Below are 23,935 nucleotides of genomic sequence, written 5' to 3' on the forward strand. Positions count from 1 at the left end.
TAGATACAGAACAAGTTTATTATGGATTGTTACCGTGTGGAGCATGAATTTCATTATGCAGTACACTGTTTCTCATGGTAAGCATCATGCAAGGCATGTTATTTTGGCCATTTACCACATGAAATTCTGCACTGACAAACCTCTAGCATTTTTCTCTTGTATAGCTGCACCTTATGACAGATGCAGCTTCACTTTTTGTTCGCATGCACTTATCAACCTTGATTAGGTACAAGAGAATGAGCTGTATCATTTTGTACATAATTATTGTTTTATGCAATATGAAAAGTAAGCATGTATTATTATGTAATTCTTTACAGCATTTCAAATATCTGGCTACCCAATCAGATGAAATCGTGAGGAAGCCACATAGTGAAAGTGTTGTAACTGAAGTTAATTAACCACTTAACACTATTGTGTTTGTTATTATACATAAATATGTAATTGTCACAAGGTACCTGTATGTATGTAACAATGTACTGTTCGTAAAAGAAATGCTAAATATTAATTAGGTTGGTCATGCGTCACTGTTCATCTCATGATCTCAAAGAAACGTTAACATATCCAAAATAATTATACACTAATACTACACCCACAAGTTTTTGTCAGAAATTTCTATTTTAATGTGGACAAAAGAATGCAAAGGAAATGACTTATGCAATTCATACAGGTCAACATTGATTTTAACTAAGCATTAATTATTTCCTGTCACTCACTGTATGCCCACATATCACATTTATTTTTAGACTTCAACAAGTTCACAACTGAAATTTGATAATATGATCAGCTAAAAACGTAGCATTTGAATCCCACACTGCCACACTGGTATATACACACATTATGATCATTTTAGTTGTGCAATACTTGGAATTAGTCTATTATGCTCCAAAATTTGCCTATTATGCTTTTTGGCATTTCCCAAAATTTTTGCCTATTATGCTTGTTTTTATGTTTTTCAGAAATGCATTATGCTTTTATTTTGTGTGTGTTTTCTTTTTGCAGAGTTCTTCATTTGATAGAATGTAAATGGAGAAGTGTCAATCAACTGCAAGTACACTGTACAAATACAGCTGTAATAGCAATAGCTTAAAATTGGGATGTGCTACAGAGTTGGTAGGCGTATTAGAGCAGGGGTGCATATCTGCTGTATAGTAAAAAAACTTTGACGGTAAAAAAGTGTGACGAAGCCCCTCTGTTGAAAAAATTGGCAGAAAAAACTTTAGCAATTGAAATAATATTCACCAAAGTTTTTACCGCCAAAATTTTTACTGTGCGGTACGTAAGGATATAAATGACAAGGTGTCAACTCATCAGTTAAGTAGTGTAGTAAGTGTATAGGTAGCTAGCGTTTTTGTTGTAGCAGTACTTTTTTTATTATTATTATTGTTACTGAGCAGACAGCACAGCTGATATGCTCAGGAAAAAAAGCAATCATAAAATGAATTTAGCTACGTAGTTACAAAGATTACAGTTATTGAGTTCCATACAATGTTTGCAGTTCCGCTGAAAAAGAGTCAATATTGTTGCTCTCAATGATGGAAGATGGTAAGTTGCTCCAATCCTTAATTAATTTGGAGAAAAAGCTCTGTTGGTATGAATAGGTAGATGAATTTGGTAGAATAAAACGATGTGGGTGATATAGTCTGGTGGATCTTGTCATTGAAATAAAATGAGGAGGAATTGACAGTGAATAATCTTGATGTATAATTTTAACTTTTGTAGCTAGCTTTACCGATCTAATGACATGGTAAGGCGCGTGCTTCGCTATCTCCTGCGATGTAGAAAACGACCGTATTTACTCTTCCAGTGAACTCCTGGACCAGTAGCAGAGGTTATCACGTATATCGAAGTATTTGGTCAAATCCATTGCGAGACGATGAACTAGCTGATGCGTGCGAATGGGAAGCAGGTCGGAAATTCTATCCCAAGGAGTGTTTAGCTACACTGAACAGTGGGACAAATTCCTAGGAAGATCTCCAAAGTCAGCTCAGTCTTTATTACGTGGTGGTACGAGCAGGCTTTCATCTTATTCTCGTCCTCGCAGACCCATTCTCCGGATGGCGCTTATCGATTAGAGATTATAAGCGAAAGAGGGGGCGCTTATAATCGATAAGCGCCACCCCGGAGAATGGGTCTGCGAGGACGAGACTACCTTTATCTCAAGTTCTAGTTACTCATAGATCCTTTACTCAATGTGCTCATGTGATAATCTAAAATGATTTGCGAAAAAAACTTTGACGAATTGAACGCTATTCGCCAAATTCCTTAAAGTTTTTTACTATACGGTATAGTCCCTCAAAAGCTATAAGGATTTTCTTGTGTGATATCTTTGTAGCTTTGTATGCAAATAACTATGTAGAAAATATTATGCATGGTTTCTGATTGATGTTCTGATTTGTAGCAATTGGTATTCAAAGGACAGCAACTGCTCAGTATAATATGTGACTTGCATTTACAGCACATGCCAAGTATACATATTGGCTTCCTGGGGACAAACACTTTGCATTATTTCCTGTCACCCACCATCCACATATCACTTTGTTTTATACTTCAATAAGTTCACAGCTAGAAATTAATTTGATTGGCTAAATTCATTTTCTCTATTAATCCCACACTGCACATTTATATTCTACGGAGGCAAACTCTGTTATACCGGCATACGTATGTGTTATGTGAAAATTCTAAATTATTGGTTAAAGAGAAGATTTATACAATTGATTACTTAATGACACTAAATTGATTTGTGCAAAATGCATTTATCAAGTCGGCATCAGGGGATCAGCCAACTTTTTGATCCAAGCAACCCTGTGTGTCTCCAGCTGTTGACCTTACTGTTGCATGTTGAGAGGCACTTTCCTCTCAGGTGTAAATGCTATTATATTTTAATGATACTTCAAAATTTCCTTAGAATATTGTAGTTAGAAACAGGAACATTACAATCTGAATATCAAATTGTGGCTGAAAAATAAATTTTCACTATTAATTACTGCTTACATTCACCACAATGACTGTGAAATTTAGCAGCCCAAGATTGGCTACTCAAAGATAGTTTAGGCATTCTGTAGATTCAGTTTCAAGAACACAAGTAGAGCTAAAATTTTTCATTGATCGTTACATGTAAAGCAGTCTACAGAATTTCAATTAAGAAACTAAGATACACGTATTTGGCACAGTTAGCTAAGACAAATGTGCTGATTCCACAACAGTTTACATACTGGTCATGATAATTGTTATCAGCAGAACTTAATGAACAAAACTATTTCATTTTTCCACACTCAAAAATCAGTCGGTCTAATAAAAGATGAAAAACGTCTTATTTTAGCAAGACAATACATCCATAAGTACAGGAGTCTAGACACGAGTTAGGGTACCATGCACTGATGCCCACAGGGTGCATGTGATCAGTACAAGAGCCCTAGCAAGAGTTACACTATTAAATTACAATACAAAAACAGCTATAGCACGCAGAAAAGTTCACTTTAGGTTTACTAGGTGATCTGAAAGATTCCTGTCTGGGGAGGCTCTAGAATTAAAATATAGCTATGTTAGACCATACAGTACTCAATAATTATCAGATGTTTTCCCTTTAAATTGTTCTTCTTATTTTTTTGCTGTTTTCATCATTGTGAAAAATGATGAAAACAGTCAAAGAGCAAAAGGAAGTAACCACGCTACTTAGTCTAGCTACAAGGCTAAATTTCTAAGGAAAAGCAATCTCTCCTAGATCTGAGCCTCTAGGCTGGAAATTGTGTACTTCAGAGCAAATGTATTGTCTATGGTGAAATGCGTAGCACCAGATCCTGTAACACCAAATTAAAATTATAGTTGTATTAAATTTATTGTATTATACTTGTATTATACTTCCATAACTGTGTTATGGAAGTATAATACAACTATTTGTACTTGTTCGTTTATAATGCAGCTGTTCTTGGGTATGTGGTCCACGATAAAGTGATGTTATTAACCTTCCACCAAAAACCAGACTAACAAATTATTGAATCTCTATAATTTCAACACAAATAACTAAGCAACTAAAATATCTAGGTCCTGTGGAAGAGATATTTTAAGTTACTGTTTGTGAAGACATTTTATTAAACTTATAGTAGTTTCTTCGAGTGAAACATTTACAAGCTCTTTGAAGGCTTGTATCTTTGTCACTGGGAAGAAATACACCTCCACCACCGCCAAATGCAGCAAAAACTGTAGGCTCAATAGGTAGTTCTGGAGCATGGTGATACTGTACATTAAATTTATTAGAAGAATCTAGCCGAAAAAATATGGTAGTGACAGCTGGAGCTGAGGGATGTATGGGCTGGCTTACCTGTCTTCTACAGCAACTTGTAGTATTCCACCTGCCTTAAACTACACTGTAGTGACATAACTGAAAACATTAAATATGAACTTGAGGGCTTTCTGTTCACTTTAAACCCTTCATGCTGCTAGACTTGGTTTTATGGCCTTCTCAAAACAGTATCGATAGGTATTAAAAAATTTGAATGATTGCCCGTGAATTTGAATTTTAGCTACTAGCTAATTTGTGAAAACTTCATTTGGGAGAGTAGCTAGGAGGCTAGAAAGACACCGCCAACAAAATATACTCAACACAAAGTACAAACTACAAAAACAAACATATACACACAAAAATTATATACATTCAAGATAACAGGCGTTACCACACAAATCGCATCGGCAACCGGCTATGCAATCCGACCTGAATCATACTATTAATACGAACTTACGAAGAGTGACTTTGAAAAGATGTGGGGATTATTTTGCACCAGACTCTACCCTTTCCAAAGGGGCAGCCATACTACTAGGTGTGGTAAAAATCCAGATTAGTTTACGTGTATGGCGTAATCCGGTTGGGCACGTGAGCCAGCATGGAACTGAAACCCACAATTGTTTATAACAATAATTCCAGGTGCCTTCTAATTGTGGCGCATTAGTGGGAATGTCTTCCATTGATCCTGCCACGACTGTTTCCTTTGTGCTCAATGGTGGTAACGTACAGCTGTCTAATATAAACCCGAACTGGACGTTGAACGAATGGATCAGATCGCAATATGGGTTGTGTGGGACTAAACTGATGTGCGGAGAGGGAGGTTGTGGATGCTGCATAGTGTCCGTATTGAGAAAAGATCCTACTACGGGGAAAGAGACTACAATATCAATTAATTCTGTAAGTTTTGATAGTGTGTGGACACAAATTACTCGTCACGTTGTGCGAATGAATATAGTAGCGAATATTCGATGGTAAATTCCACTATTTGTCCCAGCCCTAGTGACCAATGAGTAAATCTTATCCTTACATTATTTGAAAACGTGACCATTTTCTTTCAGTTTTCCAATATTTATTTTCCATCTCTGTTGTTTCCAATTTCTCAATGCGTATTTATGATGCATCTTTCCTACCACACGAAGCAGTTAAGAAGTGATATAACACTCCATTATGGCTCCCATTTCCTGTTACATCTGAATCAACCTTGTGTGATGTCACCATTATACAAATGCTTTATTAGTTATATATTTACTATCACCTTCACATGATGCTAACTCAATAACTACCTGGATATCATAGTTGTAGTTAGCATGTTCTATGCTAGCGTTTTTCGGCCAGCTGTGGGCACATGTCTGGGAAAACTGTATGTCTGCATGTCTGTCCACAGACCCACATCAACAAACAAGCTTTGAGCTACAGAAAATAACCTGAATGAAGGCTGTTTACGCATAGTATTTATGTACACACTACGTATATAATTTGCCCAGTTGTAATATGCAAAAAGAGTCAATGCAGTGCTTGGTCAAACATTGCAAATGTGACAGGACTGTATGAGGACTTCATAAAAGCCATAGCTTACAGGATGTACATTTCAGTATTGACATGCTCTTTCTCCATTACATTATTTGTTTCCAGGTTCAGAGCAGTCCTGACATAGTTTGTTTGCTGTTTGAGACTGCACATGTCATAATGCCAGAGATTTTTTGTGATTGGCATAGTCACCTGGGATGGCATGATATCAATTTGAATTCTACACTGTAGCCTACCACCCGATTGTCACTTTTTTCTCTCTCTCTATGTAACAGCAAACGTCCTGACTTCAACATATTCGGGAATGATGACGCTCTGATGTGTTTTTTCATCATCATATACCATTTGCTGATCCCTACGTATTTGACAATGTGTGCAGTAAGTGTTCGATTTGCATATTCCTACTATCACATATTCCTACTATCACATATTCCTACTATCACATATTCCTACTATCACATATTCCTACTATCACTGTTAAATTTGATTGGTTAGTTACTGTATATAGTGACTTTCAACTGCCTGTTTTTAATTTTAACAATGTTCATCTATAGGACATGTGTAATTGTATCATGTCCTAGATAGGGCTGGGAGATTAAATCGATTGTGGGATTAATCGTGGTTGTCTGTGAACATCGTGATGTTGATACGTACTATAAATAATCGTGATGTTGTGACATCACATGTAAATGTATTGTAAATTCAAAATAATGGCACAGATTGTTGTGGAAGAGCATGATCCACAGAACAAGCCTACACTTCTGAGACTGTTCATTACGTGAATAATTCTTACTACATAGTTAAAAGCTTACTTGTTAGAAATTCCAAGGACACTATGATTCATCTGGTGTTTGTATGCTAAACAGTTGTACACAATTTCATCATGTATCGTTAGAATAAATAATTATGTATGAAGTAGCGCATACAGTGCTATCGATCCATATAAAGTTGTAACATTGTGATAGTTATCACAATCGTGATATGTTGCATCCTACAATTGTGAGGGTAAGAAAATGTCACAGTATAGAAATAGTTACCCTATAATTAATTGTGTCATGTCTTCTTTCCAGTGCTTGTGTCCGTTGTACTCAGTTGAGGGATGGAAGATTACTACTGTTGAAGGAATTGGCAGGTAGGTGTTCTATTTGTGCGTAAGTATGTACATATTAACTATTTGAATGTGTACGTATCATATATACAGTACGTACTACATATGTATGTGTGTATATTCATGTACATAAAATAACAACAATGAGGTGCAATAAAAGGAACTTTTATGTGCTATTGTGTAAGGTTATTGTACATATATCCTATCACATACGAACATGTGTGTCATAACAAACTGTCACAGTGTACGTTTACCATAACACACGTATTGACAACTTTTTTCTTGGGTTGTTGTATCCATTTGTAATCAACCATAATTTTGCCATTTATTCATTGCCAACAAATCACAATACACATGTACATAAATTAGAGCACTGATAAAACAATTCCACAAGATTGGAAAATCTAGATGTGTTTCTTCATTGCATCATTAAACTTAAACGTAAATGGGTCACATTTTTTACAAAGCTTGTCAAAGTAGTCCAATGAAGTTTGTTAGTTTGGTGGTTAGTGAAGTTAGCCAAGACTGGTATGTTGCCAGTTTAGAGGACATTGTGCAGCCAGAGGATGTCGTGACTATTACTATACAATGATACAAAAAAGTACAGGGCAGATTTTATTATCATAGCAATGCCTAAATGACTGTTCAATTAGAGTGTTTGTCAACGGTGTATGCTCTATTAGGTAGTTACTGGACAAAAGTTTCTATGTTAATGCTTTACTGTTTATTTTGTCATACTACTGTAATACCCATGAATTGTTTGTGGTACGTAAGTTTCACAGTTTTACAGTTAAGGTACCGTATCTTATGAAAATTTATGTGTGAGCCATGAGTGAAAACACATGCAGCAAAGAAATGACCGTGACGTTTAGTCTTGATGCTAGTGTTATACATATGAGGATATCATATCTACTAGTACAAGCATGTATGGTGTTCACTGTATCAGTTACATACCTTGATAATCATCTATCTTATTTACTGCCTTAGTTTTACTGACATGATTTCCTGAGTTAATAGTACAATTGGTACTTATGTACATTAGATAGTCAGTTAGTTGAATTTTGTAACATGTGTTTTGGGTTGTACTGAAGGTACTTTTGTACTTAACCAGGTACCTACCATGAAGGTATTGTGAGGCTTGTTTCTGGTCAATATTTTATGTGAGAAAGTACATATGTACCAGTCTCCTTGACCTCTGTACTGTATGACGTAGCAGTCTATCATATATACCTGTATGTACATACGTATGCCATCTATTGTACAGTTCTCGTGATGGTTATCACCCAATACAAGAAAGGCTGGCACAGTACAATGGTAGTCAGTGTGGATATTGCACTCCAGGGATGGTGATGAACATGTACAGGTGAGGTGTATAGTTAGTGTAAATCATTTTGCGATGTCAGTACATTTATAGTCTCCTTAAGGAGAAACCCACTCCTACCAAGCAGCAAATTGAAGACAGTTTTGATGGTAACATCTGCAGATGTACAGGTTAGTAAGTGGGGCTATATTAAAATATCTATAGAAAATGTTTTTGAAAGCTGAGTTTAGCACTATGCCTTACACTCAGTGATGATCTCTTTCTCTAATGTGGCATTTACATAGTATTGTACAGTAGTTTGCAGTAGTGCGTATATGTACGTGTACAGGCTTTTATATTGCAATACCAAACCATACATAGGCTTTATTCACAACATCGAGGAAGCCATTCCAATAATGAATTCATAATTAGCCAGCTAACAAAATAGACTTTATCAATCTCTTAAAGTGTAGTTCACTGGTTTCCTGACCATAACTCATAAGGAATAACTGTCCCTATGAGTCTTGCTATGCTCCATAGCTTACTGCCCCTTTATACTGTAACAAGAATGATGTTTGCTGGATTTTTTCAAAGAATCTGTTAACTCCTACTCCACTCCGTTCAACTTACTACATACAACACCATCTCAATTGAGTGACATCATACAAAGTATTGGTTGGTATCGGGTATACGTAGCTTTACTGATACAAGTCCAATACTGATAATACAGGCTGTGAACCGTTTTGCCCATGCGGGAAAAACAAACATTCATACTAACAGACAAAAATGCATATTTTCTAAAAGAATTGTAATTTCAGGAAACCACATGCATACCTACAGCTGGCCTGCGGCTGGCTGTGGGCACACATCTGATTTAAGTGTGGAATTGCACTTGTTGTATGTAGGATAGTAGGAATTGATACATGCGTGTATTAGCCAACTAGTATTAAAGTTGCATCACACGTTTTGTATTACAGTGTCAGTGGTAGGCTGGTCAAGTAAAATGCATGTGTTTAGTGGTGATGTTGGGTATTTATGTTTGTGACTTTAAATTTGTATCCCTGCATGTGAATACGTATGAGATTTAGTATGTATTTTTGTGATATGACATAATTGTGACTTATTCAGGATATAGACCTATACTTGAAGCTATGAAAACATTTGCTGTGGACGCTGATCCAAAGAAAGGAAAGAAATGTATTGATATCGAGGTTAGTAACATGTGTATCTATAATACTGCTCAGATGTAATGTTGTCTCGCACAAGGACGAGTGACTAAAGCTTACTAATTAAAGGGTGTGGTACCAATTTCGCTGGTGATTATTCATCGCAAACAAAATGGAAAAGATACTCGCGAGTGAAACGGGTCTTACACCCTTTAATTAGCAAGCTTTTAATTGCTCTCACATGTACAAGACAAAGTTACATCTGAGCAGTACTACACTGTACCATGTATCAAGGTTTAAGCACATGACCCAGTGCACAATGGGGGATCAGATATTTTATAATCTGGGTTGACTTACAAAGAGTGACTCAGATGACCTGATCCAGTTTTCATTGGTTACAGTATATGTCGCTTGACGGTGTAAATTCTCAAGGTGCTTAGAAAAAGATTGTTGTCAGTGAGTATAACTTCCACCATCTCTAAATTCTACTAAGTCGCTAACTGAGCTTTTTACTCTAAAGACAGAGAAACACAATAGTGATTACAGTTTTATTTTGCTGAGTGCTTACATATTGTTGCACTACGTAGTCTAGTGCTCCTGATAATGTACAATTTGGCCAATGTCTGACCATAATTGTATTTGGACATAATGTCCTATCAAAGGAACCCAAAAAGCCCAGGGTGTGCATATTTGGTTTACTGTTTACTTTACTACTAATAGCTGTCTCTTGGTTGCTAGGAGATTAAACATTCAAGCCACCCAAGTGAGTGACCACTAATGTACCAATGCCAACCTCTCTGCTGTACAGAAACCTCACAAAATCACTTGTAATAGTATCTCAGACATAAAAGAATGTCTCTGCTGTACAGAAACCTCACAAAATCACTTGTAATAGTATCTCAGACATAAAAGAATGTCTATCCTCAGCACAACAAAGGGAATGCCTACTGCCAGAGTGCCTTACATCAGAGAATGCTTACTACAGTGTTATAGGTCACTTGTGTCCTTACAAAGTATGCATTTGTCCGGACAGGTTTGGATTTGTCAGGACATTTTGTCCTGACACTTAAGAATTCTTATCGGGAGCACTGTAGTCGTATAAGTTATATAAGGCACTCTCTACCAGAGCGGACCGTATCTAGATTTAGTTGATGTCAGATCAAAGTCAAAGTTGTTCAGACATGACCTGAAGTATGTAGTATAACAATGAATGGTCTGGAGAATGAACCCAGGAATAATTTTATATGCTGGGTTGATAAGTTGTGATTATACACTTGATAAACTTTATGATAATACGTACTATACATACTATACATGCTGTAAACTGTGCCCATAGTCTAATTATATTGGACAAGGAATTACAGCTATAGTACTTGTATCACCTGCACATACATGTAAAATTGTTTTAAATTGTTACTATATGGTTAGCTATCTACTAAGATCACCATTTGTGTTAAAGTTGTGTTGTTAGTAGCTAGATCTGTACTGGAATTTTGAACAGGGACAGAGGAAACCTTATGTGCATGAATATGCTCTGATTGAAATTAGTAAGGAATTGATGAACATAATTACTAGTATATTAAGAAATCTAAATCTAAAAATGAAGTAGGGATCCAAGCGATAAAAAAGTAGTGAAACAAGAGATGAATGATGGTAGCTATTACAGCATAGCACAGTGAGAAATCCTTACTTTGGCATTGAACACAAAATAATTGTTATACCATGCCAAAGTAGGGATTTAACACTGAGCTATGCTGTAATAGCTACCATTGTTCATCTCTTGTTTCCTACTTTTTATCACTTAGATCTCTACTTTATTTTTAAATTTATAATTTTTAATATACTAGTTTGTTTAGTTTTTTTTTTGTTAAGGCATACAACTAGCTATAAACATGTGACTGTTCTATTAGGGTGACTGCTCTAGTCAGCCTGCGAAGAAGTGTGCTTGTCCAAAAAGGGGTACTCCATGATAGGTCACAAGATCACACCCAATCTTTATTCTACTATTATCGATCTATCGATCAAGATCACAATAACCATGTCCCTTTTACGCTAGCTGTATTTGTGACCACACACCTTCAAGTTGGTAGGCTGATTCGAGATACTCCAGTTTAATAATCGATTGAAACCATGCAGTAGCGTAGTCAAGCACCTTAAATAGTTTTGTGGCGTCTATTATGCTGTTTAAAGAAAGTGTTGATATGGAAAATTAACGCCTTGATATGGTTTTGTTGGATGAAGAAGAAGACAAGCAGCCTGATTGAAGATAAAAGAAAAGACAAGGTACACAGGGTACACACTTGTCGGAACCCCAAAAGGTACATCCCACTGGTGGGTTTGTTGTTGTGGAGTAAAATGGTGACCGTGTGCTGCTTTGTTTAGGCTCTAGGCTTGGGACTGTGGTCAGGCAGTGAGTGAGATGAAATTTCGAGTTAGATGATTTTTTTTAAATTCTATATCCAGTTACCAGTAAGCGTTTTCTTGTTTTTAATGCTACATTTGATGTTAGATGGACTAATATTATTCTGTAAAGGTGATTTTTGTCGCGTAAGAAGTTTCTAAGCTGGTTTTTAAAGGCGGTATTTTTGGCAGCATGCGTCACTTTTGATGCAAACCCTATTTAAACAGTACTACTGTACTGTTTGATATAATCAGACATTTTTTAAAGTCCATTAGAGAGTGTGTGAACATGAGTAGAGTTGCGAAGAACATACACTTTGCTGAATGGTGTAGGTTCAATTCCCTAATCTGACTTTTTTTTCAGATGTTTTAGCTTAGACGCACCTCTTCGATTGCTCTATTAGTGTAGATGACTGCTCTGTTAGAGTTTATCAACCTTTTTAGTGGTAAATGGTTGACTGGTTTTGAGCTAACTGGTTTATAAATGTCCAATGGCTGACCATCATAATCTGTTCTGCACTCTATAGTCTGCAGCAGTGCCATATACAAATTATGGCACTGGTGGTATCTTTGAACTACCCATGTAAAGTGATACATAAGGCTAACAACGTGGATGACTGGCCAAGTAAAGGTGCCATAAAGCAAGCGTTCACACACATATGTATACGTTCATAATATTGTGCAAGTCTATCTCCCTTCAGATAACTCACCGTGATGTTTTGTGGAGCAACAGCTTATAAACTCACAGTTAGAAAGACAACAGGTACACACGTACATATATCAGGGTTCTACTGATTATTTCTCAGAGAAACCTGCCAAAAATTATATATATATCTCCATGTTATCCAAGAGGGTGGTAACTTTAAATTTTGTAAACCGTATTTATAGTCCATCCTAGTATAATTGATTGTGGGATTTAGTTTATGTGATAAAACCACACATTATGTAGTTTTTTGAACTTGTTGGAGCAACCATAGCCTACCACTGCTACTAGTATTTTAAATTTTAGAAATAAAGTAGGGATCTGTACAATATGAAGTATTGAAACAAGAAATGAATGATGATATTGCAGCACAGCTCAATGGGAAAGCCCCTACTTTGGCATTGAGCAAAATAATTGTTATAGCTAACGAGCCAAAGTAGGGACTTTCCTGTGTTGTAACACCATCATTCATCTCTTGTTTCACTACTTTTTATTGCATAGATCCTTACTTCATTTTTTAATTTTTAAAATACTAGTTTGTTTAGTTTGTTGCTGCTAGCTACAATTTAACTTGTGACTGTTCGAATAGAATATCATACATGACTCTTGTATTAGAGTGACTGTTGTATTAGAGTATATCAGAGTCAACTAAGAGGTATGCTAGCTAGACCAATAAGGGGTGAGGTCATCTTGTTTACTGTTAAATAAACAGCTAGATTGTTAAGAGGTGTGGTCCCCATACTCTATTGCTACTAGTTCACCTAGATCTTTAATTAATGGGTGTGGTCACGAACCTATTGCTAATGGGATCCCAATCGCAAATTTGCAGATATCCAGCTAGTCTAGTACCCAGACTGAAGTGCTTCTGAAATCCGGCTCTAAAATAATTTTGTGGCATCTGTGTATGTTGCTTAAAGGAAGTGTTGATATGGAAAATTAACACCTCGATATGGTTTCATTGGATGAAGAAGTAGACAAGCGGCCTGATTGAAAATAAAATAAAAGAGAAGACAAGTCGCAGAGGGCCTACACTTGTCGGAACTCCAAAAGGCATATCTCACTGGTGAGCTTGTTATTGTTGCGTAAAATGGTGGCCATGTGCTACATTGTTTGGCCTTGTGACTGGTCAGTGAGGCAGGCAGTGTGTGTGTTTTTTTTTAATTCTATATCCAGTCAGCTGTAAGTGTTTTGTTATATTTAATGCTGTTTTATATAGTGTTCCACCGATAATCGGATTGGTATCGTATCAGAGCCGATATTGGGCTTTGGTATCGATTGGTATCGGATATTTAGACATTCCGGTACCAATCAATACCCACTGGTGCCAATTGTCATCATCATAACTATCATCATAAATACTATGCTAGTAAAACGTGAGGTATAAAAGGCTAGAAATAGTGTTAAGCATTATTCTAGCACGAAAGGTACAGGAATTGCTTTGTTAAACATTGAGTAACTGCTACTTACTATGTTTGCATGAAAAAGATCAAAATACTCTAATAGAACAGTCACTGCACAAAACATTCTAATAGAGCAGTCACACATAGCTAACTTGAGATGTGTGTAAATTGTATGGCAATTATTGGTATCAGTATCTGTATCAGTGAAAATTTATTCCTAGGTATCGGTGTTGGATCAGTAGGTATTTTTCTGTATCGGTGGAACCCTAGTTTTATATACTATATGGCATTCCATAAAGGTGATTGTCGTCGCCTAAAATGTTTCTAGGATGATTTTTAAGAAGAATTTTGGGCAGCATGCAAAATTTTATAGGCAATTCATACTTTACCCATTGACGGCCAATTTATCCAGGACCCCTGGCCGATTTGCCTAATCACATCGAACTAACCGTCCAGTACACAGAACTACTTAGTAACCATATATCTAAATACTCGCTATAAACTGAGGAGGTCGACTGTACTGTTTTTGTTTACATAACAGTAACTGCAATGAAGTTATCAAACAACAAAGTCTAAACTTTGGTAAAAACCAGCCCAAATAAACAACGGAATTCCTACTAGTTACAGCATTCACTAAGGTGTATTACACTACAAAGAACTATTCTATACAGTTTCTTTACAGTGCGATCCATTCTACAGCCAGTTTCTTAGTGATTTGTCCCATTTCTACTGTTGCACATACATATCTTCACTTGTGTCCACCATGCCATGTCTGGGATAAAGCAGCCAACTGGGGACTTTACCTGCCTCCATCGATGTATAGTACTTTCTTTGTTATCAGCTACTAGGTTTTAATTCGAAGAACAGTTTAATTTGTCTATTAAAACAGGTTACACTTTATACTATTGCATAACAAATGTGTACTAGTCAGGGAAGGATCCGGTTTTCCCAAAAATTGGACCTTTATGGGCATGTCCGTTTCAGTACTAGTGCATCTTGCTATAAAACACATTTACAAGTTATAGCGAGGTTCTATGAGTGAGTTATGATGCCATGCCACCACATGGCGGCAGTGCCATTAATGGCTTAAACAGCAAAAGTTTTAACAGTTTCACACACTGTTTATGTACAATTTAATCACTACACGATGCAGCAGTTTTGTGGCTTAGTATTACATGGTGGTATACAGTGTCAGGAACGGATTCAAAGTTTTAAAATGGGCTTCCACTCTGGAGCCTAGTAGAAAATGGGCTTATATAATAAAAATACACCAATAAAAAATGGGCTTATTTAAAATGGGCTTATTTTAAAATGGGTTTCCACTCTGGAGCCTAGTTACGTACATACGATAAACATTGTCTTGTAAGTGATTGATTAAAAAACGAGCTGATTAAAAAGCGTGCTTCCCATTAACACTCGCGATTATTCTTCTCGTTTTGTTTAGGACGAATACTCCCAGTGAAATGGGTACCATTCCCTTTAATTGTCTTTTTTTTATTGCTCACACTCTCGCAAGATGAAGTTACATTTGAGCGGTACCGTAGTAGTAATATTTCTTATTAAATGATCACTCTTTAACAATATTTTAACACTTAAACCCACAAAGAACTTTTAGGACTACGTGTTTACACAATATGGGCACGCATGGCAACATTAGTTGGGTTAATTCTTGTATAGCCTAAAACTACACATTGATCTAAAATCTGTTTACTGGGCTACTTGGAGAAGGTTAAATGAACACTGTAACTACAGTATAGCAACGTACTTGTTATGAAGTGATGAACAACACGACTTTGTGTTTCAAAATTCTTGCCATGTGTTTAATTTCAATTAATTGTATGTTTACTCAAGTGAGTCATGTAAGGCCTGATAGAAATTTAATGGCAAAGCAACCGAAACTTGTTAGAAGGTGATAGAAGCAACGACCACCAAGTTACGTATGGATAATTTTATAAAGGTACATACGTATGTATGTAAAGAGGTTGCATGATTCCTTTCCAAAATTATTTTTTTGCACAGCTGTTTTTGACCTCATTCATCAGTCCTATGGTTACACAATTAATTTCATTCTATACTCGTGATGTAACAAGGATTAAAATGATACCTAGGGTTTTACCCTAATGCTAAACGATGACATTTTAAAATCTTTGTGCAAGGCATGCATATTTATTTACAGTTTTCTGGGCTATGCGGGTTTACGAGTTAAATGATAATTTCTTTTTTGAAGTACTTATTGCTTATGAAGATGCTGGGGTGGCAGATTCAAGTGATTTTGCAGTAAGGAGAGATAAATGAGAGTTTTGCCACTATAAGTGAGTACTGTGTTTCTTTCAGTGATAAACTGAATTTGGTTTACTGAGTTGAAAAACTTGTCAGCAATTCATCAAGTGATTTTAAGGCTCCTCCAAAAAGGAGGATTCCATGAACCCCTCCCCCAAATCTGCTTTTGGGTATGGGGAAAATGGCATAGTGGTGATATTCAGTGTTGCTTGTTAAAATTCATGTACTGTTTTTAACTGGCATCAGCAGTTCATACAGTACCACTCTAACGCAACCCCATCTCGCGAAAGTGTCAGCGATTAAAAAAAACTCGCTGATTAAGGGGCGTGGTCCCCATTTCGCTCACGAGTATTCTTCCCGTTTGGTTTGGGATGAATACTTGTGAGAGAAATGGATGCCATGCCCCTCAATTAGCTTAATCACTTACACTCTTGTGGATGGCGTTGTGTTTGAGCAGAACCATACATATCTCCTTTAATGTGTTTTGTTAGAAAGGTACATTGATATAAACTATGCTAGTCTTTGCTGAGATATTGTACATGCGTAGTCACAACTGTGGTAGTCAATACTCTTGGTTAGAAATTTGAAAGTAGTTTCCAGCCTTACGTATATGCAAACACAATGACAATACAAGAGTGTGCTTCACATGGCCTCATGTATGAACTGCACACGTTCACGCATGTTGGCCTCATGTACTTATATGCAACTGCATATTGGCAAGTGTGAACTACGTACAATAACATGGCCTCATGCATGGTGTATCCACCAGCGTGCCTCTCTACTCAATTACATGTGTAGTTACGTGTGTATGTAGCTAACGTGTGCATGTTATCTGTGGCTTGTAAAAGCTGTAAGACTACAGTGATAAATTATAACGTTTGTTGTGCCACAGTGCAGGGCTAGCTACTGTATTTTGATTTCTCTTTGTTTACATAGGACGTTTTTTATGCTTTGGTTGTGGTTAGTATTGCCAGCTATGTATAGTTGCTCCCTAAATAGATTATACCTTGCTACAGTAGGCAAGGCACTATTATACATGTATCAAGTACATTATTTTTATGTACGTATGATGTGTAGAATATATTTGAGCCTAAACAACCAACTGACATCATGTGACATGTGAACACTGTGTGACTGACTGATGAAAATGCTTTGATTTACTGTTGGGAATTGGTACTGCTTGTAATGTACAGGGACGTAGTGATAACTACAGCACAATGTAATACAGTTCACAGCTGTTAGCTTTAAATTCAGTTCTCGATATCTGGATTGCTATTTGAGTCACGATCGTCCCAAGCAGTGAAATCCTACAGTGAATGAATAAAAGTGAAATGAAGCCTGTATTACATTTCTGCACTGGTAAACTTTGCTCTGTAGTAGTTTCTTTTCGGTGGACTGAAATACGGGTGTGGTAACTTTATTCAGACTTTGTGAATTACCTTCTCTTCGAATTTTACAGACATTAAACAACTGAAAAACAATGGTGCAAGCTTCGTAGACTACCTATCCCTTCAAGTTGAAAGAGGCAAGTCCCTTACACATGAAAACAAAAATAAAGAGCAGCTTTGAGGCTTTGTCGAGAGAATTTGCAGGAAAAAAACAACATGATAGTTGTAGTTTGGAAGATACTTGTATTAATGATAGTGGTATTGTGCACTGCTTTTAGGCTAAATTTATACTAGCACCATTGTCATTAGCTGTTAACTAAGAGATACAACACATCTAGAAATAATTTTTTTAAACTAAACCCACAATCATACATACCAGACAACTTTATAAAAGAATTAGGGTGTATTAGTGTAGTCAACAAAAACCATATATCAAAAGAAAGTTTTTTTTTTGGAAAAGGTCACACATTAATTTGGAGGCCTTTGAAAAGTGTTGTAGTTTTGTTGATTGTAATAATTGAAGGAGTCAGTAGATAAAGGGGACACATGCCATTTTAGGCTTTCCGTTAAAATTATAGTTGCTTGTTTAATACTGTTGTCACTAAGTAAACAACTTAAAAAATTTCATGATAGTCTCAAATTTTTTTTGCAAATATTCCAATAATTATGTCCAAAATTCTGGTTAATGCCCACTATGTGGTCATCTAAATGTTCAAATGGCACTTGTTCCGTTTTGCCACTGGCCCCTTCAAGTATACTGCATGAAATCTTAAGTTAAGTACAATGCTGTCAACATACCTGATTGTTCTTTATTTTCAGTCTATAGATAGCATGTATAAGAAATTTTAAGTTCGATTAGGGATCATACGTTGAACAAAAAAATTATGAAAACAAGGGAAGTTGCCTACACTTGAAGTTTAATCCCTACTCCAGTCTATACTCATAACTGAAGTAGGGATTAAATATATAGTAGAATATTTGCAGTTGTACCTTACTTTTTTGTTCTATGATCCCTAATCAAACTTGAAATTGCAAAATTTTCCTTATATATTTTTAATGACTGTATTGTGACTGGTGAACCCAGCCATATATGGTGAACCCAGTCATATATGGAGCCACACCTATATAGTAACATGTGTTTTAGCAGTCTGAAGGCATGCAGGAAGTGCCACCTGCATTGCTCTGTGTACACCAAAATGCAGAACCACGCCTGCTTATCGACAAATGTGCGTTGTTTATATGCACTGCTAAATGCTTTGAACACGCGCCACCATACTTTCGTCCAACACAAAAGTTTAATCGTGAATAAATTTGTCTGTACTCTACCACTAAAGTTTTGTCAAAACTTCCCCCCTACAAATAAAGATAGGAGACCTATGTACACACCTGTATACGTGTATGTGCGTATGTATTTGTGAGTCTGGTTTGTTTGAGATAAAACTTATGCATAAAGAATAGTCTTTATACTGCTTTCCATTAGAGTCGATTATGACAGTATTTTTTATTTTATTAATTTTTTTTACGTACGTAGTCCAACTTTTGTATCAACCCATAAAAGTGATGACTATCCTCTTATGATAGCAACATTGTCATTAGCTAAGAGAAATAATTTCTTTTAAAAACTAAAACCCACAATCTTACATTCCAGACAACAGTATAAAATGATCAGGGTGACTCAACATTGTCAGCCTATAATTATACATTGATTAAAAGTGTGTTTTTTTTTTTTTTGGAAAAGGTCAAACATTAATTTGGAGACCTTTGAAAGTCTTGTATGTGCTAATAGCATTTAATTTATTAACTTTTGTAACCCTTCGAGGTCCAAATTAATTTTCAAGTATGAATGGGTGCATAACTTGTGTGTTATATGGAAAGCAGTGATCTTCTGTGAAATGGAGACAAATTGGCATGGTAATTTCATAGACTACAGTAATATTTGAAACAAAGTTTATTGTTGTTCAGTATACCTTTACAGCTGATTGTGACACGAGAAATTTGACATTCACAGAAACAAGCCCAATTAAATACCAATCTTCACTGAGAAAAAAATTAACAGCTTTTTCCGGTACTTTACATGAACTTCCCACTAGCATTAAAGAAACGGTCTTGTAATATAATGTACCTTGCGTCAGAATTTTTCACTGCATACAACCAGCAACTTATTTTTCAGACATTAACATACGAAATTTACAATGGTACGCAAGTAGGTTCACCAAAGTTTCTAATCACTGCCACTTACAAAAGCGTGCAAACACGTATCCGGTCAATTATCATTCAAGTGTCTGAAATCAGAATGCTGCCAGATTGTGAAAGAAGATACAACAAACTGTTCACCACAGTAGCACAGACGTTCTGTTGCTATAGTGTTGAAAAAGATAACAGAATGTATGTTAGGTAAACTTGCAATATCTACATTCCATTCATATTACTTTAAGTGATTGTTTACTACACACAACGCCTCTGCTGAAGTGTATGGTACAACCTAACTGTCTTGCCAGTTAGGGACAGACGAGCACATGGATGAGTTCTAATTGTCAAGGTGGTTGAAGCCAAGACCAATGCAATGACTATTGAGTTTAGTGGGTTTAATAAGCCGTTATTTTATTTATTTTAAAGTCATACACAACTGAATCCACCCAACTAACTAAAGAATGTTTCTGTAATAGTAGATCATTATAGCCTTCCATAATGACGGATATGTTGATAGTGGTAGTAGTTAACTCCAAGTGTGGTTTTTGGATGTATCAATAAAAGTTCATGCCCATACGTGTGAAAGTAAAAAGTCAGCGAATTTTATTCTTCGTAAAATTCAAAATTCACTGCTTAAATATCATTGGCTATTCATTGCACATGCGTAGCATACTTAGTTACAAACAACCAACCTTAAATAATATTATCTTATAGTTAGAGACCAACCATTTTAGAGACACACACCATTTCTAAGAACAAGTCTCCACCATTAGTTTTATGGAAGAAACTGCCCAAAAATTTTAATTTAGAAAATGTACGTATTTACTGAACGTCACAATAACTATTAATATTTCTATTACACTGCATTTGTACTACTTCTTGAAGTAAGTAATTGTGGGATTGGGTTTATTATATTACTAGTTGATGTTCTGCTTACTTATAAATGCAGGCACCTAGGTAATACTATCCCCTACTCTATTTTGATATGTATTTAGTATATTAATGGCATTATTTAATATAATTATAAGACTTTCAGTATTTATTGTACAGTAATTCCATGTATTTCCAAGTGGTATAACTTACGTACATATGTGACCTAATTTTAGGAACCCGTCGATCTACGTGCAATAGTATTTTTGTAATAAAATGCATTCAAGTACAATGGGTAAAAAATGCAAGCTTCAGAAAAATTTCCACAAGTTTTTATCGCCTTGCTGGTCGGTGAACTGACACTCCAGTGGATAAATTCTGGGCATTATCGTGTTCCCCCATTCATAGGGAGTTCAAAAATCCTCGTTTCATCTTTATACACATGGTGGGTTTCTGAGTTACGGACATTTCTTTATGTTGCGATGATGAAAGAATTTACGACGATTTTTCTTCGCCTTCCTTCCGGATCACAGAAGAATACCTTTGGCAAAAACTAGCCCTTGGTGGATTCAGAAATTCATGGCGAATACAATGAGCAAAGAGCCAACTCTGTATGCCGTTGTATCAATAAGTCATGGTGGTTTATGTAAGCGCCTGTAGATTATCTTCTTGATGCCTTCTGTATATAATGATTGATTGACTTGTCCGGGTGTCTACTGCTGTAGTTCCCACATTGCTTATCTTATGAAGCTGAAACTTAGCCAATCCATTCCTCTGTCCCTGTGGACAACAAAGAACCAATAAATGAATTTTGATAAATGTGCATATATCGACAGTTTTCTAAAACTAGGTCACATATTCTCCTGTTGGTCTACTGCAAGCGAAACAAAGATTTTTGAATTCCTCTGAATTAGCAAGCAAAATGATATCCAGCCTTTTCCTATCTTCACAAAAAGCTAGGGCTCTCATGATACATTGATAATATCGATTAATCATTTGAAAAAAGTATAATCGATTTATTTGTAATTGATTAATCACGTATGTATACATATGTCATCAATAATTATTCTAAACGAAAAACCTTTTTGTACAAATACCTCTCCATATTATTCCATAAAGTATTACATTATGAGAAGCCATACAACCACGCATGTAAGTACTGCTACTAGTATTAAAATATTCTTACCCATATCTTCTGAAAGCAGTAGCTGAGAATATCCTTGTCTCGCCATTTATTAACAGTATCCATGACAGATCCTGAGCTCTATAACATGCCATATTGTAAGTGCTGACAACGACTGCTAGTATTGCCAGCTAAACTAATCGTAACCTAGCTACCTATCAAGTATTATTCTGGGTGATGCGTAGACTACCACTACTATACTGTGTACAGTATTAAGTGTTGTTGATGCTATATGCATGGTGTTCATTACATTTAGAGTAATCGATGATTAATTTTGAAACTGAGAGCCCTACAAAGAACATTTATACGGAAATATTTTACACATTCCAATCAATGCTTTATATTGTAGAATTAAGCTTGTTTGATTATTTATCTGAGATTTTTGCAGTTCCGATTACATATTATACTGCAAACGATTAATAAATCCTGATAAGTTTACCAAGTAAGATCGATATTTTGGTTAAGGATTTATAATGTGGCTTATGCTCCAAAAAGTTTAACTACCTAAACTAAATCCCACAATCAATTGTTATGAATGGGAATATAAATACATAGGTTTACTTTGGAATGCTGTGCAGATGTAATCAGATATCCTAGCGTAGATATAATTTTTGTAAAGTGTTTCTGACAAACGCTCAGAAAACTTGTTCTGATATAATATGTTTGAAGTGGTATGCCTGTGTCATATAGCTGTGCAGTTGAGATATCATTGTATAGTAGGGACCACAAAGGTGTGAGCATGGCTCACGAAATATCATTACCCAAAAACCAGCCTCACTTTTCCCAGAGATGATGAAGCAGTATTGGTTAGGTAAAACCAAGAGTTTATAATGTGTTAGGGGTATAAAACTTCGCTATACCCAATGAAAAATGAGCCAGTAAAGTAGCCCATATACCTTTGTGTCCTCTCGTAAATCTGACCGCTATTGATTTCCCAGGTTTAACACCTTCTTAGTTTGTTCGGGTGATCCGCATTGAATCCCTAAGCCAAGCCTTTGAAGATCTCACCCGTGGTCTCTGTTTTCATTGGCCAACTCACATACATAGCTTTAAGATGTAGAGCTTTCGTTAGAGCTGCAGTTGTTTAGGTTGGGACCGATTCTCTAGCTTCTCCCAGGCAGCTTTCAGTTCCTTCAGGTTGCATAGTACGTACGTAGGGTAATGGCAGGTCTATGGCTAACACAATAATCACAAGAGTGTGATCTCTCCTTGCTACTTATGAATTTTCTTCGAGCATCTGTGGTTCCTTTGCTTGGAAATTCCTTAGTTTCACCGACTGTACACCAAAGATTTGTCTTTTGTTAATGTCATCCAGCAGTATGCCTTCCACTTTGCAGAAATAATAGACAATATATACGTAACAGTTTTCATTTCCATCATTTAGCTCAGTTAGTCTCAGTTAGTCTCGATTCTCATTTCTTTTATAAGTCAGTTAGCACAGCACTGGGGTGATAGCAAGAATATGATGATGGGCATGAATACTGTGGCAAACAGTAACACAGCATAGTCTCCAATCTGGGCACCATATTACATGTTACAGCCAAATTAAATGGACACGTTATTGTTTACTGTACTCCATGCCGTGTAGCAGACAAAATGTTGGTTGAAAATTGGTTGGAATGGCTACTTTGTTTGTAAGTACGTACGTATGTGTGTTGCTAAAGGAAATACAAGTATGTGCGTATAGAACAGCAAACAAACATATAACATGTAATCATGCATGCAACAAACGTATAATCATGTAAACATGTTACTAAAGTTAAGCATAGGAAAACGACTAGTGACTTACCCACCAGTTAAAGTAACTAACTACACTGGTTGTTTGGGGCAAAAATAACAAGTAACTACTGCACGTAGTATGTATCTTACTACTTTAATTACCACAAGCTTCTTGTATGTGAATGACTACTTATGTGTGAATGTGATTTGTGTAGGACTTGGTCACAAAGAAGTGTGGTTCACCATGTCCCAAGTTGTGTATTGGTGCAGGACAAGTATCATCAACATTGTGGTTTAGACCAAACGAAGTGGTAGACATTTTTACTGTGTTCAGACAGTATCCTGATAGGAACATTAAACTAATCACTGGTGATACTGGAAAAGGTGAGCAGTCAGCCAGTGTAGAGGAACCTGTCTAAGTT

General features: G+C 36.1%; 1 protein-coding gene across 3 annotated transcripts in view; it reads left to right on the forward strand.

The window, feature by feature from the left end:
* The first annotated feature begins 4,912 nt into the window (after positions 1 to 4,912).
* LOC136247134 (uncharacterized) overlaps positions 4,913 to 23,935 on the forward strand; it is a 52,990-nt gene continuing 33,967 nt past the window's right edge. For 2 of the 3 annotated variants that reach the window (XR_010697102.1, XM_066038762.1), the window contains exons 1-6: positions 4,913 to 5,176; positions 6,877 to 6,938; positions 8,179 to 8,277; positions 8,329 to 8,405; positions 9,343 to 9,425; positions 23,729 to 23,897. Coding sequence is in view for 1 of the 3 variants with exons in the window: in XM_066038762.1 (XP_065894834.1) it covers positions 4,949 to 5,176; positions 6,877 to 6,938; positions 8,179 to 8,277; positions 8,329 to 8,405; positions 9,343 to 9,425; positions 23,729 to 23,897 (718 nt within the window). In the remaining 2 variants the exon portion in view is untranslated. Of the gene's footprint in view, positions 5,177 to 6,876; positions 6,939 to 8,178; positions 8,278 to 8,328; positions 8,406 to 9,342; positions 9,426 to 10,115; positions 10,144 to 23,728; positions 23,898 to 23,935 lie in introns of those variants that run through there. The other variant, XM_066038763.1, reaches the window with a different exon arrangement.

Source organism: Dysidea avara, chromosome 2 (genome assembly GCF_963678975.1).
Source record: "Dysidea avara chromosome 2, odDysAvar1.4, whole genome shotgun sequence".
In the NCBI taxonomy this organism is placed as follows: domain Eukaryota; kingdom Metazoa; phylum Porifera; class Demospongiae; order Dictyoceratida; family Dysideidae; genus Dysidea; species Dysidea avara.